Source organism: Manihot esculenta, chromosome 11 (assembly GCF_001659605.2).
Source record: "Manihot esculenta cultivar AM560-2 chromosome 11, M.esculenta_v8, whole genome shotgun sequence".
Classification (NCBI taxonomy): Eukaryota; Viridiplantae; Streptophyta; class Magnoliopsida; order Malpighiales; family Euphorbiaceae; genus Manihot; species Manihot esculenta.
The window spans coordinates 22,913,881-22,929,566 of record NC_035171.2 but is presented as its reverse complement, the minus strand read 5'-3'; the positions used below and the strand labels follow the sequence as shown (position 1 = coordinate 22,929,566).

General features: G+C 33.2%; 1 protein-coding gene across 4 annotated transcripts in view; it reads right to left on the bottom strand.

The window, feature by feature from the left end:
- Positions 1–14,879, bottom strand: part of LOC110626863 (MAP3K epsilon protein kinase 1) — a 40,069-nt gene extending 25,190 nt beyond the window's left edge. For 2 of the 4 annotated variants that reach the window (XM_021773000.2, XM_021773001.2), the window contains exons 1-9: positions 14,644–14,878; positions 14,086–14,220; positions 13,063–13,083; positions 12,181–12,254; positions 12,002–12,092; positions 11,817–11,900; positions 6,798–6,899; positions 5,015–5,146; positions 3,103–3,174 (exon numbers count right to left, since the gene is read on the bottom strand). In XM_021773000.2, coding sequence (XP_021628692.1) covers positions 3,103–3,174; positions 5,015–5,146; positions 6,798–6,899; positions 11,817–11,900; positions 12,002–12,092; positions 12,181–12,254; positions 13,063–13,083; positions 14,086–14,220; positions 14,644–14,703 — 771 coding nt within the window. In that variant the 5' untranslated portion in view covers positions 14,704–14,878. Of the gene's footprint in view, positions 1–3,102; positions 3,175–5,014; positions 5,147–6,797; positions 6,900–11,816; positions 11,901–12,001; positions 12,093–12,180; positions 12,255–13,062; positions 13,084–14,085; positions 14,293–14,643 lie in introns of all 4 variants that reach the window. The other 2 variants (XM_043961751.1, XM_043961750.1) reach the window with 2 other exon arrangements.
- Positions 14,880–15,686: the final 807 nt, after the last annotated feature.

Genomic DNA, 15,686 nt, shown 5'->3' with positions numbered 1-15,686 from the left:
ATCTAAAGTCAGCTTAGCTAATGGTTCACAAACTCAAATTACAAGGAATAGGAAAAATACAACTTCTTCCTTCTATTTCCTTAACTGTTGTATTGTTCACTCCTGAATGTCCATAGAATTTAATCTTCATTAGCAAATTATTCAGTAACCTTTACTGTTGATTCTATTGTGGTGCAGGACAGGAGTACTAGGAGAATAATTGGAACACAATCCGAGTCACAAGGATTGTACCATCTCCCCACCTCTCCGGTTGCTTTTGTTTCTACCACTTCCGCTGAGCTTATTCATAACCGTTTGAGACATCCCAGTCTTCTTAAGTTGCAGAAAATCATCCCTAGTCTTTTTTTTTTTTTTGTCTTCTTTAGCATGTGAGTCATGTCAACTTAGGAAACAAACTTAGGCTTCATTTCCCAAGCGAGTCAATAACAGGGCCAACTCGATGTTTGACATTGTTGATTCAAACATTTGGGGTCCAAGTCGTGTCAGTACAACTTTGAGATTTCAGTATATTGTTACTTTTATTGATGATTATTCTCGTTGCACAAGAATATCTTTCCTCTTCTTTTTTTTCATTTCTTATCTACTCAGAATATTACTCACCAGACTTCTTGTGCCCATACTCCTCAACAAAATGGTGTTGCCGAGCGAAAAAATCGGCATTTAATTGAAATAGCCCGCACCTTCCTCATACATCATAATGTTCCATTGTGTTTTTGGAGCGAGGCAGTCCTTAATGCCTATTACTTGATTAACCGTATGCCTTCCTCTGTTTTGCAGCATCAAGAGTCCTCGTTCAGTTCTCTTTCCTAACCAGACCTCCAACTAGGAGTTTTTGAATGTATATGTTTTGTTCATGATCATACCCCTGGAAAAGACAAACTCCAGTCCAAATCAGTTAAATGTATCTTTCTGGGCTATTCTCAACTTCAAAAAAGATAACAAATGTTATAATCCCGCTACTAACAGATATTGTCTCTACAGATATCACCTTTTATGAAACCTCCCCTTACTTTCTTCTAGTCCAACATACAAAACCTTTGTTCCTAGAGTTTTGCCTATACCTTCAAGTTTAATCTCTCGACCTCAAGTCAGTCCATCTTCCACTCCTACACCACTTCTTCAGGTCTACACACGTCAATCTCACCCATCTGCTAATAACAATGCTATTTCTCTCCCTGATGCAGGTACTTCTAATGACTCACCTCTAGTTCCATCATCACCTACTTCGGTCATGCCTTCAGTAGCAACAGCTACTCCTCTTGCTCTTCAAAAAGATATTCGCTCTTCTCGAAATCCTCATAACATTTATAATTTTGTGTGTTACTATCATTTGTCTCCTTCCTATTATACTTTTGTTTCCATTGTGTCTGCTGTTTGGTATAATGCAATGGTTGAGGAGATGACTGCCCTTCATAATAATGGAACTTAACTTGGGAACTAGTATCTTAGACACTTAACAAGTCTACTGTTGGTTGTCGATGGGTTTACACAGTTAAGGTGGGACCTGAAGGCAAAATTGATCGCCTTAAAGCTCGCCTTGTAGCTAAAGGTTACACACAAATTTTTAGACTTGATTATAGTGATACTTTTTCTCCAATAGCCCAAAATAGTTTCTGTTCACCTTCTTAACTCATTGGTTGCAATTAATCACTAGACCCCTCATCAACTGAACATTAAAAATACCTTTTTTTCATGGTGAGCTCACTCAAGAAGTCTATATGGAGCAACCTCCAGGATTTGTTGGTCAGGAGGAGGAGTCAGGCTTAGTATGTCATCTTCGACGCTCCTTGTATGGCCTAAAACTTTGGACGATTCAGCACTGATCATTCCGTATTTTTTCGTCATAATAGTGATAGATGCATATACTTTGTGGTCTATATTGATGATATTGTCATTATAAGAAATGATCATGATGGAATCTCTCAGCTTAAGTAACATTTGTTCTGTCATTTCCAAACTAAAGACCTGGGAAAATTGAAATTGAAGTAGCACAGTCTAATATAGGTATTGCAATTTCTCACTGAAAATATACTTTGGATATATTGGAAGAAACAGGCATGTTAGACTGTAGACATGTGGACACTCCCATGGATCCAAATGTCAAACTTATTCCTGAACAGGGAGAGCCACTTAAAGATTTTACTAGATATAGAAAATTAGTTGGCAAGTTCAATTATCTCACTGTCAGGCAACCAGATTTTGCTGTAAGCGTGCTTAGTCAATTTATTCAAACTCCATACAGTAGTACTCTACGAGGACAAGGATCACTCACAAATTGTTGGCTATTCTGATGCAGATTAGGCAGGTTTCCCTTCAAATAGAAGGTCTATTTCAGGATATTATATTATAATTGGAGGAAATTTTATATCTTGGAAAAGTAAAAAACAGGATGTGGTTGCAAGGTCAAGTGCAGAAGCAGAATATCGAGCTATGGATTTGAAGCTGATATGTCATAATCAAGCTGCCCTCCATATTGCGTTAAATCCGGTTTTTCATGAGGACGAAGCATGTAAAGGTGGATTGCCATTTTATTCAGCAAAAGATTGAGTCGGGATGCATTTCTACTAGTTTTGTCAACTCAAATGATCAACTAACTGATATTTTCACAAAATCTCTTCGGGTTTCACAAATCGAATATATTTATAACAAGCATTTAGAACATCCATGATATAACTTCTTTCTTCCTTCCATAAAGTGCATATACCAATTCTCAGTCCCAATTCACCAATATAATCATGTAAGTAATCAATTCACACGCACACACTGTTTGCGACTTTGTTGCATTTTGCCACCTTATCAAATTTGAGAATTCTAACTTAATTGAATTTAAAATCATTACACATTAAGTTAATAGTCCAATTAATAAAGAACATTACTAGTTCAATAAATTTCACGCACACACACATATATATGAATCAATTAAATGAGAAGTGCTCAAAATTAATCATATAAATTTAATTTATTAAATAATATAATTAATTCATTAAACAACATACTACAAACCTATGCAAGCTCAAGCTAATGCCTTGTCTGTTTGCTTAATGTAATGTTAGCTACGAAATATTTACATTGAAAACTACAATATAAGCAGAGGATGGTTACCTTCTTGAAACACTGGCGCAGGAAGTCAGTAATGTCAGGAGATAAGCTATCGGGTATTGGAGGATGATCATCCTGAAAGAATAGATCTCTAGAATTATGGCAAAAAATACAAGAAGAAAAATTTTTAATTGTAAATCCTAAAAAGCATATTCCAGATAACTTCATCAAACAATAAAATCAAAAAATTAAAGCGCTTCTAGCAGAAATTACACATTTATGTTAATTCCATACAATGACAATCTACAGAAGAAAAAAATATTGAGAAATGTGAGAAGGTATCAACAATACATAACAGAGAATAGAGGCGTAATCAAACTGAGCCAAGCCCAGCATTAAAAGTTCAAGTTTGTCGCATGAAATTTTATGCAGGCTCATTCTCGAGCTCGAGCTCAGTTTGAGCACTAACATTAAAGCTTGTTAGAGTGTTAGAGTGTGAACACAATATGTACATAATTAAAGGAGATTGAAAAATCATAAGCTAATTGAAAATAATTAATTGATAGAGGATTCTTAGGAGTTGTCTTAACAAATCTTTGTAATCTCTATATAAGCAAACTTATCCGATAGAGAAAATATACCATTTTTCCACAAATCTATCACATTACAAAGCTCGAGCTCGATTCGGTTAAATTTAATGACTTGTTAGAAGCTCGTATAAGATTGAAAATAAGTTCATTAAAAAGCTTGAACTCGAGCTCAATAATGAAAAACTCGAGCTCGAGATTTGAAAATTAAATCAAACCACTTTTGTAATACATTGTCATTCCCATGAGTTATTATTTATTAATAATATAAATAACACGAAAAATAAGAATTTTAATTATATTACGAGAAGATTAAAGAAGATACCAATTACAACAATATAAAGCAAATGTAAACAAACAATTCCATCAAATAACACAAAGCAACTAAATTTAAAAAATAAGTTCAATTATTAATTATTAGTATTATTAATATATTATCACTTACTTTTAATTCAAATTTATTAATGTTAAATTATTAAATATAATACAAGAAAAATTATATATAAGATAAACATAAAATATTATATATGGGATAAATATACTAATATAAGTATAATCAACTTAATTACATATTTACACATAAAAACATCATATGCAAACTTCATCAATTTTATTGTATTGATTTATATTTAAATTATTGGAATATTCAATTTATGAAATTAATTAGACAATATGAGATAATCATAAGAGTACATGCGTAAGCATAAACATATGAAAGTAGTGACAACAATAATAACAATAACGGAATAAGAAAGAAAGATTTAAGAAAGATATTTTTAAAGGTACAAAAAGAGTGTACTTAAAGAGATGTATAGTGGGAAAAAAAATATATAGACTAACATTATAATTACTCAATCAAAGGGAAACAAATATATAGACTAACAATATATACAGTTGCATAGTTTAGTATTACTTAATATTTTAAAGTTTAATAAATAAGAGATTAAGAAAATATTTATAACTTTTTCAACCAAAAAGTATTTACAATAATATAAATATTGACGCGAATCACAAATGATCTACCTCATTAGCCCATTTAACAAACTTATAAACAAGCCTACTATCCTGCTCAACGAGTCTATTCGCGAGCCTGCTAATAAACTTAGAAAGGAGACAAGCTCACGAGCCTTAATAAATTGAATATTATTGTGCTCAAGCTCGGTCATTTACTAAACAAGCCTAAAAATTAAACTCGAGCTCAACTCGTTCAGAAAACAAGTCGAGCTCAATCGAGTTTTTATCTAGCCAAGTCCCAAATAATTCACAAATGGCTTAGTTCATTTACACCCCTAAGATTAGATAACATGAAAACAAGCAACATGGCCACTAATTAACAAGAAATAATATTCACATTAATAAAATAAAACGGAAAAAAATGCTCAACAAACCTGAACAATACGAAATAAAGCAGGCATAGGCTGCAAGTCATAATATGGAGGCACACATGTAAGAAGTTCAATCACAGTGCAGCCAACACTCCATATGTCAGAAGCAGCACATACCCCTGACATTTCAATAACCTAAAAAATAAATTGATCAGTATGAATTGAGGCCCACAAACACTTGTATAAATGCAAGATAATAATTAGCCATTCATATTACAATCCTAGCTACCAATGATGCTAGGATGGTCTAAGTATTTAGGTAAGGAATAAAGTTCAAATAAGTCCTTGAACTTTTTAGGGATGTTCAAATAAGCCAATTTTTATCTTTTAGACCAAATAAACCCACAACTTTCTATTTGCCACAAAAATAAATTAATAATTTGTTTAATATTTTTAATCACAAAATATTAATTTTTATATTTTAAATAATTAGGCAAAATACATAATTGATAAAATCAAAATGAAAAAGAAATCAAGAGCTAACAAATACCAACAATAAACAAATTCAAAACTCCTGAAGAACACAAACCAAATCAACAGCAGATCAGATGTATCAATCACAAAACAAATTCACCAACACTAATTAATTTCCTCTCAAGAACACAAACCCAGAACTCCAAATTATTTTGCCACAACTTTATCATTCTCAACTTATTTGCAAACTTAATAATAAGTCATTTGTTGTGCCTCAGCAACCACAATTTCTCAATTTTATTACTCACAAACTCATCTAAGGCATTCAAAATCAACCTCGCAAGATTCACCACCTCCATTATTAGAGGGGAAATCCTACCAAGGCATTCCCCTTTTACTCCTCAATTTTTGTTGTAGCAACAGAATTGTGCACAGGAATGATGTTTCCCTCTAAGAAGAGATTGGAGAGTTCATTGGGAATTGGATTTCAAGGATTGGAATAAATCGATGGATTTGGATGCTAGAGATAGTGATTTTGGAGGAAAATGAAGACAGTTGTGAGGGTTGTGGCTGCAAACAAGAGGACAAAATGGTACTTTGGTCCTCAAGGTAGTTGATGAATTCTTCATTTCTATCTGTTTTCATTGCTAACTCCATTGCCCATTGACAAAAGGAGATGAAACATTGTTGGTTTTATGGGTAAAAGGAGTGAATGGTTAGAAGAAGAAGAGGAGAAAGAATTATTTACCTTTTTTTTTTAAATTGTAATTAATTTTTATATTCAACGTTAGGGAATAATATATTATTATTAAAATAATATTTTTAGTATAATAGGATTACTTTGGACTTGATTGGAAAGTTGCGGATTTAGTAAAAGATGGCTTATCTAAACATCCCTATAAAGTTCAGGAGGCTTATTTGGACTTGTTCCAACTAGTGAATTAGATACAATTTTAACAACAAACTTAGGGAAGCACCAGCATAGCTCAACACACATGGTTGTAGCATATAGATTACAGCCTAATGCTAAAGATAATATTGATGAATAAAAAAAAGTTCGTGTGTACAGAGAACACACAAACAAAAAAATACACATATCTTGCGTTCATTTTGTTCTGTCTTCTCTCATGCTATACAGTCCCCTGCACCAAGTGCAGTCTAAAGAAAATTGAGATTAACAAGAACAATCATCAAGGAAAAGTTATGTTTCTTTCCTTTTCTTTATAGAGAAACAGGTTAAAAGTGCCAAAGGACTGCAACACAAGTATAGATGGCGTCTCCTAGCATTTACAATGTATGAGAATGCAACCATAAAGGGTTAAACCATATTGACCTATTATAACACTTATAAACACAAATATGAACCAAGTACCTCAGGGGCCATCCAATATGGTGTCCCAACAACTGAATGTGTATTAACATCAGCCTCGGTCAATTTTGTAGCAACGCCAAAATCAGCAAGTTTCACAAGGCCCTAGAAAATATAGATCAGTTGAGCAATTACTTCATGGACACAAGAAAATAGCAGATCTTCAAGTCAATGTATAAGGCCAAAGATTGCAGTAAAGAGACATATTAAAGCATTGTTTGGCACAAAAGTTGTCTAATCATTTTAGTCATCTAATCATTTTCATTCTTCTTAATCTAAGAACACAATCATCAAACTCAATTAAGCCATTGTTCAGCAACACCTTTTAAGGTAGTATTTAGTGTCCTCAGTCCTAACCCTAGTCAAACCACTATTTAGAGTGATAAAATAGTAATTCATGTTGAACATTTAGCTAAGATTCACATCAATAAAGATCTCAACAACATTTGTCATTCTTGATATAAGTTCCCTCCAAGAAATGAGCATATCTTAAAATTTTGGAAAATCAATTACATCTAGCATTTAGATATGTCAAAGTATCATCTGAATTTCTTTCCATTAAAAAAACTGAAATCGAAATATTTTTTAAACATGGAACTTCAGTAATTTAAACATATCTTGAAAATATGAACCCACAATCACAACTAAAACACAGAATAGAACCAAGATGCAAACTTAAGCCAACAAATAATGCTGAATTTTAGCACCCAAATTTAGTAGGTCCCCTTCTATCTAAAATCATATGTAACACACTCAACGCAGAAAACTAATATCCACGGAACCCCACAACAAATCATAATGAAGTTTAAGCATGTCTTCATTCAACCATAATTTTTCTTTTGGTTGAAGCAATGAGATTTCCCTTAATTTCATTGACTTGATTAGTGCTTGGAGTAAGCAGTAAGTTATAGGATTCCTGTTAGTCAGACCACCACTTCAACAGATTCTTCATCACTGATGCAATAGTGGTTAGTTATTTAGTCGTGAATAGTGGCATAGATCATGAGTTTATGTACAGTAATGGGTAGTGGAAAAAATCATGCGTCTTATGATGTTGTCACCATGTTCTATTTAGTTATTTAGTTATTTCCATGTTTTGTTTAGTTATTTCCAAATTTTGATTTTTAGGAGGTAGCCTCCACTATGCTATTTTAAGTTTCTATTTTTTTAGGAGGTAGTTAAAACTCCAACTTGTATTTAAGTTGACAGCAGATTAATAAACATCAGCTAGAAAAATTTTCAAAAAGTCTTTGAGTATTTTAAACTCAAGAGATTACAGGTTTTCTCTAATGAGCCTGACAGTTTTTTCAAAATAGGTCGCAAAATGAAAATCCATTCTTGCTTTCTCCTACCTTGCCAAAAGACCCATTACACAAACCCGTAACTAGATCCTACACAGGGGATCCTAACAATTGGTATTAGAGTTAGGGGTTATGATAGATTATATCCAGCAGCAATTAGACTGAATTCTCACCTTGTTCTTAGAAGAGCAAGCACTCCATTCTCATACATTTTGGGAGAAAAGGAGAAGAATTTGAGAGACTTGAATCTGGAAACAATTTGATAGGTAGTCAACTAAAGGCCCAGAAAGTGAAATTAATGGCCAAAACAATTAATTATAGTAGACAATCCAGAAGGGAAAAGAAGGATTACTCGCACATGGGGAGGAAGTGTAAGGTTCCAGAATTCAACAGCTGGGATTGGTTGCGCTGTTAGAGGGAAGTACAGAAGAAGTCATAGGGAATGAGATCAAAGGAGGTGAACCTTGCTTCAATACGAGAACAGCAACAGAGAAAGACAGGCAGCAAGTCCTTCACTTATGCAACATAAGCTGGGGCTAGCTTCACTAGCAGAGGAATCGATTTCCTGAGGGTTGTTAGCAATCATTTATCTTACTTATTTTCTTCTAGTTATTCTATTCCTATTCCTCAGTTGATTGATGTTAGAAGAATGAGCAAAGTTAGGGAGAGCTATCAATTGAATTAGAGAATATTGAATATAATTAGTTATTCTGCTATTAATAGCTCTGTTTCTGTTTGTTAACATGATTACATGACCTCTTATTCCTAGCTCTATCAATTTGGTCCTATTGTAGTAGCAAACCTCAGACTCTAAGTTGGGCAGAAACTTCATTAATCGCAACAAAAATGGAAATACCCTAAGTTTTTGGGTGTAAAACCAACAAGCTGAATTGCTTGGTGAATCGATACCAGCCGCTTCCCTCCCTTCTCTCCCTGTTTTGTTGCCTATCGGAGGTTTCATATTGATCTGTACCACCATCATCCTTGATCTGCATCATCGCTGCCCCTGTTCCTCTCCCTTCTGCTGGCTTGTTTTCCTCACAATGGTTATTTGCTCTGCCCCTGTTCCTTCCCTCGTGCTGGCTGTTCGTCTCCCAACCCTAATCTGCATCACTGCTCTTGTATTTGTGTATTGAATATTCTTGAATATTGATTTGTATTTTATCAAGTAATAGATTTCATGTTTCTTTTTTCTTTTTCAATTAGTTTCTAATGTACAAATTTTTAATAGGTTATGATTGCGAGCTTTAATGGTTGAGACTAAAAAGCCATGGGTTTGAATTATATTATAATTTGTGAAATGTGTCCATAATCACAGTTGAGCATGGTAATTCTTTAACTGACAATTGTTGTTTGGGGATAGTCATGGTTTTTCAATTGGGAATTACTGTTTGGGAGAGTTTGGAACCGATCAGTTTTAAACCGAACTGAAACAATCAGTTCGATTTGATTCGGTTCATTAATTATTTTGGTTTAGTTGGGTCTGTAAAAAATCATTATTTCAGTTTTTCGGTTCATTTCGGCTCACCCCATGCAAGCAAGAAGTGTCGCAGGTAACCTTGATAATCATGATTTTAGGCCCTCAATGTTAGAAATTCTCAAGAAAAACAGCACTTTTGCTTAATTTGGAGAAGGAGAAGATATGAAAACATGGGCTCGAATAATGTTGTGGGCCTTGTCCAACAAAGGCTCTGGTTTTCAGTGGGATTTCATGGACCTATTACCCAATTTATTTTCATTTAAAAAGGCCACCACCTAAACCTCTGAATTTAGGCCCAAAGGAGTGGAAGGGCAGTAAGACCCATCCATCATCTCCTTCAACAATTGAAATGCCTTTCTATAGACAACAAGAGGCAATAAATACTTCTTAGCAAGCCTTCCTATGCTAATCTCAATACAAATAGAGCTGCAATTAAATTCATTTAATGGAATTTCCAATCAAAGATATTGAAGCGAAGGGGATCAGTTATAAACCCAAGCGATTTATACAGTGTGGCTAGAAAGTAAGGCAAGCATTAGTTCCATCTTCCGCATTATACAACTCGGTTCTCTATTTTTAGCTCCAAGTTCGAGATGCCTTAGAACAGGATGGATTTGATTTCAAATATAAAGGAGTCTCTACTTAGAAACTAAGTTCTTTACAAATACGGGCGGCCAAATATCACAAAGGTAATGCTGGAGAATACATTATTATTACATTAGCCTTCTTGTTGTCATGATTGTTGAATGGAAGCATGAAATATGTTGTTATTGCAAATTTAGACAATATCACTGACATGACCCTTGGTGGTGATTATGTTTATCTCATTGATAACCCAATTCTCAATTTACATTGGTTTGATCTAAAACAAGGTATTTTCAGTTCCCTTTGAGTTGTTTGGATGCTCTGCATATGCAAGTGGTGATCTTTCTTGTGGGGATGCTGTTGGTAAAGATAGGTACTCAACCAAAGGCAAAAAAAAAGAAGGATTATCAACACATGGAAAGGAAGGGGAAGGTTTCAGAATTCAACAGCTGGGATTTGTTGAGCTGTTAGAGGGAAATGCAAAAGAAGTCACATGGGAATGAGAGCAGAGAGAAGTGAACATTTCTTAAGTTATAAATATGCAAACAGTAGAGAGGAAGGCAAATAGTAATTTCTTCATTTGTGCAGCACTAGCTTGGGCTAGCTTTGCTAGCATGAGAAATTTCCCGGGGTTTGTTAGCAACCATTAATCTTTCTTATTTTCTCCTTGTTACTCTATTCCTAATCCTTAGTTGATTGATATTGAGAAAATGAGCAGAGTTAGGGAGAGAGATCGATTGTAATACAGATCCATTAATAGGTTACTCTGCCACTAATAGCTCCATTTCTGTTTGTTTACAAATCCTCTTGTTCCTAGCTCTATCACAATTGCACAATGCTTTGAAGCTACTATGCTGTAACCAAACAGAATCAGGTCTCTCCTGCTCCTTGCAAGGCAGTCGTTGCTATTTTTGGCAATATAGATCACTAGAGGGATGATAATGGGCCAGCATGGGTACCAAAAACTAGATGTTTAAATCAACAACGGAGGTTCGTGAGGCTGATTATGGTGACAAGGCTTAGAGGTAGGACACTATCCGGTGACGCTATCGAGCAGGACAATGAGGTCAACTAACTTCCAAAAGATCCTTAAATTAAAAAAAGTAGAGGAAGGAAAGAAAAGAAGGAAGAGAATCAGGCCCAACTTGGCTATGATACAATGTATAAATGGAAGAAGATGAAGATGAATTGAAAGGCTTACACTCTTTCCTCAAAGAGAGGTATTTTACTGAAAAGTTTACAACAAAGGAATTTAGGAACTCTTACAATATTAATTCATAAGATTATTGGCCTAATATTACTCCTTAAATTTCTGTCTCCCTTACTCCTAAATTTTTAGAGCATGATACTAGCCGAATTATTTAAAATTCTAAAGAGTATTGATAGAACTAGAACTAAAAACTTCAATTCCAACTTACTAAATATGGTTTAAGTGCCAGAAATATTTTTGGGTTTATTCAAATTTCATGGTTTAACTGGAGCCTTCGTACCTTTGCATGTGCAACTAAAATGAAACACTGCTAGTTAACATCTATTCACCAAGAGAGCTTGGCTGATCACTCTCAGCATGTATAGGAAAACCAAATTTTGCCTCCCTAGATCCTCATAAATACAAGATAGATCACTAAGAAAAAAAAAACAAATGGGTGTATTTACCTCTTTGGTTGTCAAGATGTTTGCACCCTTAATATCCCGATGAATGACACCTTGTTCATGAAGGTAAACCAAGCCTTCCAAAACCTATGATCGAATCATTATTAGTAATTCACAAGTGCCAAAAAAAAAATTTTTAAAAGTACAACCCCAAAACTGAACAATTAATTGCAAGAATATAAGAAAACCTGAGCAATGTAAACAGCCACCAACGACTCCGGAAAAGGCCCAAATTTATTTGGCTTGATAATGTTAGCCAATGAGCCATTCTCCACATACCTATATCAAAAAAAGGGCAACTTCAGAATAAAATATTATGGCAGAGTTTTATATCTGTCCATTAGAAAAGCTATATTAGCCAACTTACTCAAGAATTATGTGAAGATGGGTCTTTGTCTTCAATGATCCAAGATATTTCACGATGTTTTTATGCTTCAAATTCTGAAACTCAAGCATTTTTCCACAAGAGCATTTGTTATCAACAATAAAAACAATTCAAAAAAACAAGCAAGTCTAAATTTAACAGTAATAGATGAGTGCAAAAACAGAGCACAAAATGTACAAAGCTGAAGGGGATAAAAAAGACCAATTGACAGTGACCAAGCAAAGGATCCTAAAAGAAGTCCTGCCCTTCAGAGCTTTCACATTCAGTGACAACTTATAGGACAATGCACACTCACATTTGATCCCAACTTATAACATTGCGCAAAACAAACTATTGCTTTTTTACAGATGAGGTCAAGATACTGTCACGAATCATAAAAGGATAAATATGATAAATGAAGCAAAATCTACTATCTAGTAAATTAGTATACTACAAAGAATAACAAGGTGATTATATCAATACAACTAAACTTATTCAGAAGAAAATATTGATCATTTGCCATGTCAAAAATTAAGAGAAAGAAATTTATCAGAAATCAAAACTAGAAATTTATCAAAACTAGAAATTTATGATCTGGACCACATGATCCAGGTTATGCAATAAACCAATTTTGAAGAGCAAAATTAGCATTCCAACATGCAAATGTTAAAAGGGGGCAGAAAATCAGACATAACAATCATACAGATACTTAGATAATTTTGCCATTACTACACTCTGAATTGAGGCTCAGAAATTTTTTATAGCATGAAAGTTTTGACCCAACATGTTTGATTAGAACTATCAATTTACAGTTGAAACCTCAATGTGCTATAAATATGCTCTCAGCAATAATAATCAAATAAAGCAGCAAAAAGAAAATGATACCTTCAATAAATCGATCTCTTGCTGAAATATCAGAGCATCCAACCCAAGAAGAGTATATGAGAGAAAAGGAACAATCATTAGCCAAATTTCCATCATAGATATTGGCAGAGATGCTATATCGGAATCTATATGACAATAAAACAAAAATGTCTCATTTACATTTTTTCAGATATATTATTCTAGCTACATAAGAAATAACTATTAAGTTCTTTTTTCTTAAAGCCGATCCTGACTGAGACTCAACTAAGCGCATCTTATTGTTAGCTTTATCACATCAAACTTGCATTTAATTTTCCATTCCCTTGGTCATCGGATTGAAACTTACAATTATCACCGGATAAGGAAAATCTCACTTTAGTGAAATGAACGATCAAAATATGTCATTCAACAATAGCCAATGTCGAGATGTATGGCAGAGCTGAGAAAAGATATGGACAAGCCCTAAAGTGAGTAAACACACTGGATAAAGTCCCTATATTATCATTTCAAAATCTACCGAGTTATAACTGTAACATGTTAATTAATAACAACTATCAGGGAACATTATGAGAGAGGAAAAAAGGTGCCAAATAAATACAATTGTTCATCGCCCAGAAGAAATATCCCAACAAATGTCACAAAAAGGATGAGGCCAATGTTTAGTTACTCAGATTGACATGCAGGTTTGACTTGCATAAGAGACCGGGAACTGCAATTTTCTGAACCTAACACTGATGTTATTGACCAATTCACAAACAGTACATTGTACAATTGCTGGCTATTACTTTTCCTCTTTTGCAGAGTAGAAACTACTTCACTAAAGTATAGACACTTTCATCTTTAAAAAAGAAAAGGAAGACAAAAGTAGACAGAAATCACAAACTTAGATTCTGTTCTCTATTTTTTCTTGTGTTAGGATAGAAGAGAGCATGGAATGGTTTAGAAGGTACTAAGAATAAAAACAAAAGTTAAATTTGTCAACTTCAGTAAGCAAGCAACAGTACAAGATTTAAAAGAGTTATACAGGGAAACTTAGAATCAAACCATTATGATATTAAGATCCTCTTGAGCAATATTCTCCAAAGAAACTTGTTTAATAGCAACAAAATCTCCATTCTCCAAATCCAAGCCTTTGTAAACTCGGCCATACGCTCCTTTACCAATCTCATCCCCAAGCATCTACATGAAAACAGACCTATATGATCCATGCCCTTGAAGCCATATAAAAGAAACGAAATTGCAACTCTCCAACTGAATTGCCCAGAAAAAAAAAAAAAATGACTTACTGAAGTCACTCACACAATCAAATGCCTTTGTTAGAAATCTAATACCACTACAAAACAACACTAGGAAGGAAACAAGAATGCAACATAACTACTTTTTTAGTCAAAGCATTGAAAAAACAGCAAGCAGAGTGAAAATGACAAGAACCAAAAACCCTAACCAACAAGAGGAAAGAAAAAGAGGGAAAAGCAAGCATCATTGCATCCTAAAGATTCCCATCTACCAATCCTCCAACATCTTAGAAATTTAAAACCCTGGAAGAATATAAGACGCATGTTAAATAAGAGTGAGAATTATGAACAAGCAAAGTCTGCTCACATATTTGTTGTCGAGAGTCTTGGATTTGTGAAAGGCAGAAGACGTCGTTTGGCGAGACATGTTTTCATGTGGGAATGATACTCACTATTAATTGAGAAACCCTACAAATTCTGCATTTCGCGGTGTTGCGATAGCAAAATGGCTCCAAGAATCGCCGGATTCCACCGGCAGAGGCCAGAGGAGGAGAGAGAGGGAGAGAAGATGCCCTTCTAATTGGTGGGGTTTGTGTATACGCTAATGACGTGAAATAATTATAGTGCGAGCGGAGTGAATAATTGTCTTTTGACAAAGGTAAAAGCCCCCTTAAAAAAAATTAACAAAAATCATTTTAAGTCTTCTTCAAGTAAAATGTCTATTTAGCCCATTTAATATTTTATAATAATTATTTAAATTTATAGATTTTTTAAAAATAATTATTTAATTTCAAAAATATTAATATTATTAAATTTTTATTTACAAATTAATAATTAAACACCGTAACCTCTAAAAGAATAACTCAATAACCACATAAACACTTATTAGATAAATAAACTTAATTTTTAAATTTTAATATTTAATTTATAAATATATTTATTTATATTTATATTTTTAATAAATAAAAATAATAATTATAGAAAATATTATAGAAATTTATAAATATTTAAATTTAAAATTATTACAAAATGTAAAAGAATAATTCACTTTAATAAACATAAAAAGAATTCAAATTATTTTTTATTTTTTAATTAAATATCAATTTTAATCTTAAAATCTATATTATATATAAAAATAAAAATAATATTTAAATTTTTAATATCATCCTTAACTCTTTTATTTATTTACAATAACTTTTAATTATTTTATAGTTGATAATTTTATTATTTAAAATATATAATAATTTGATTATTTAAATTAATTTTAAAAGATATATATATAATATATTGATAAATGTATCCCTTTTCCCCCGGTTTTTATCTGACACATAGTCAGCTTGAATTTGGTCTTTATCTAAAATAAAGGTAGAAGTTAAGGTATTTATACTAAAATCACTATCTTCATATGGT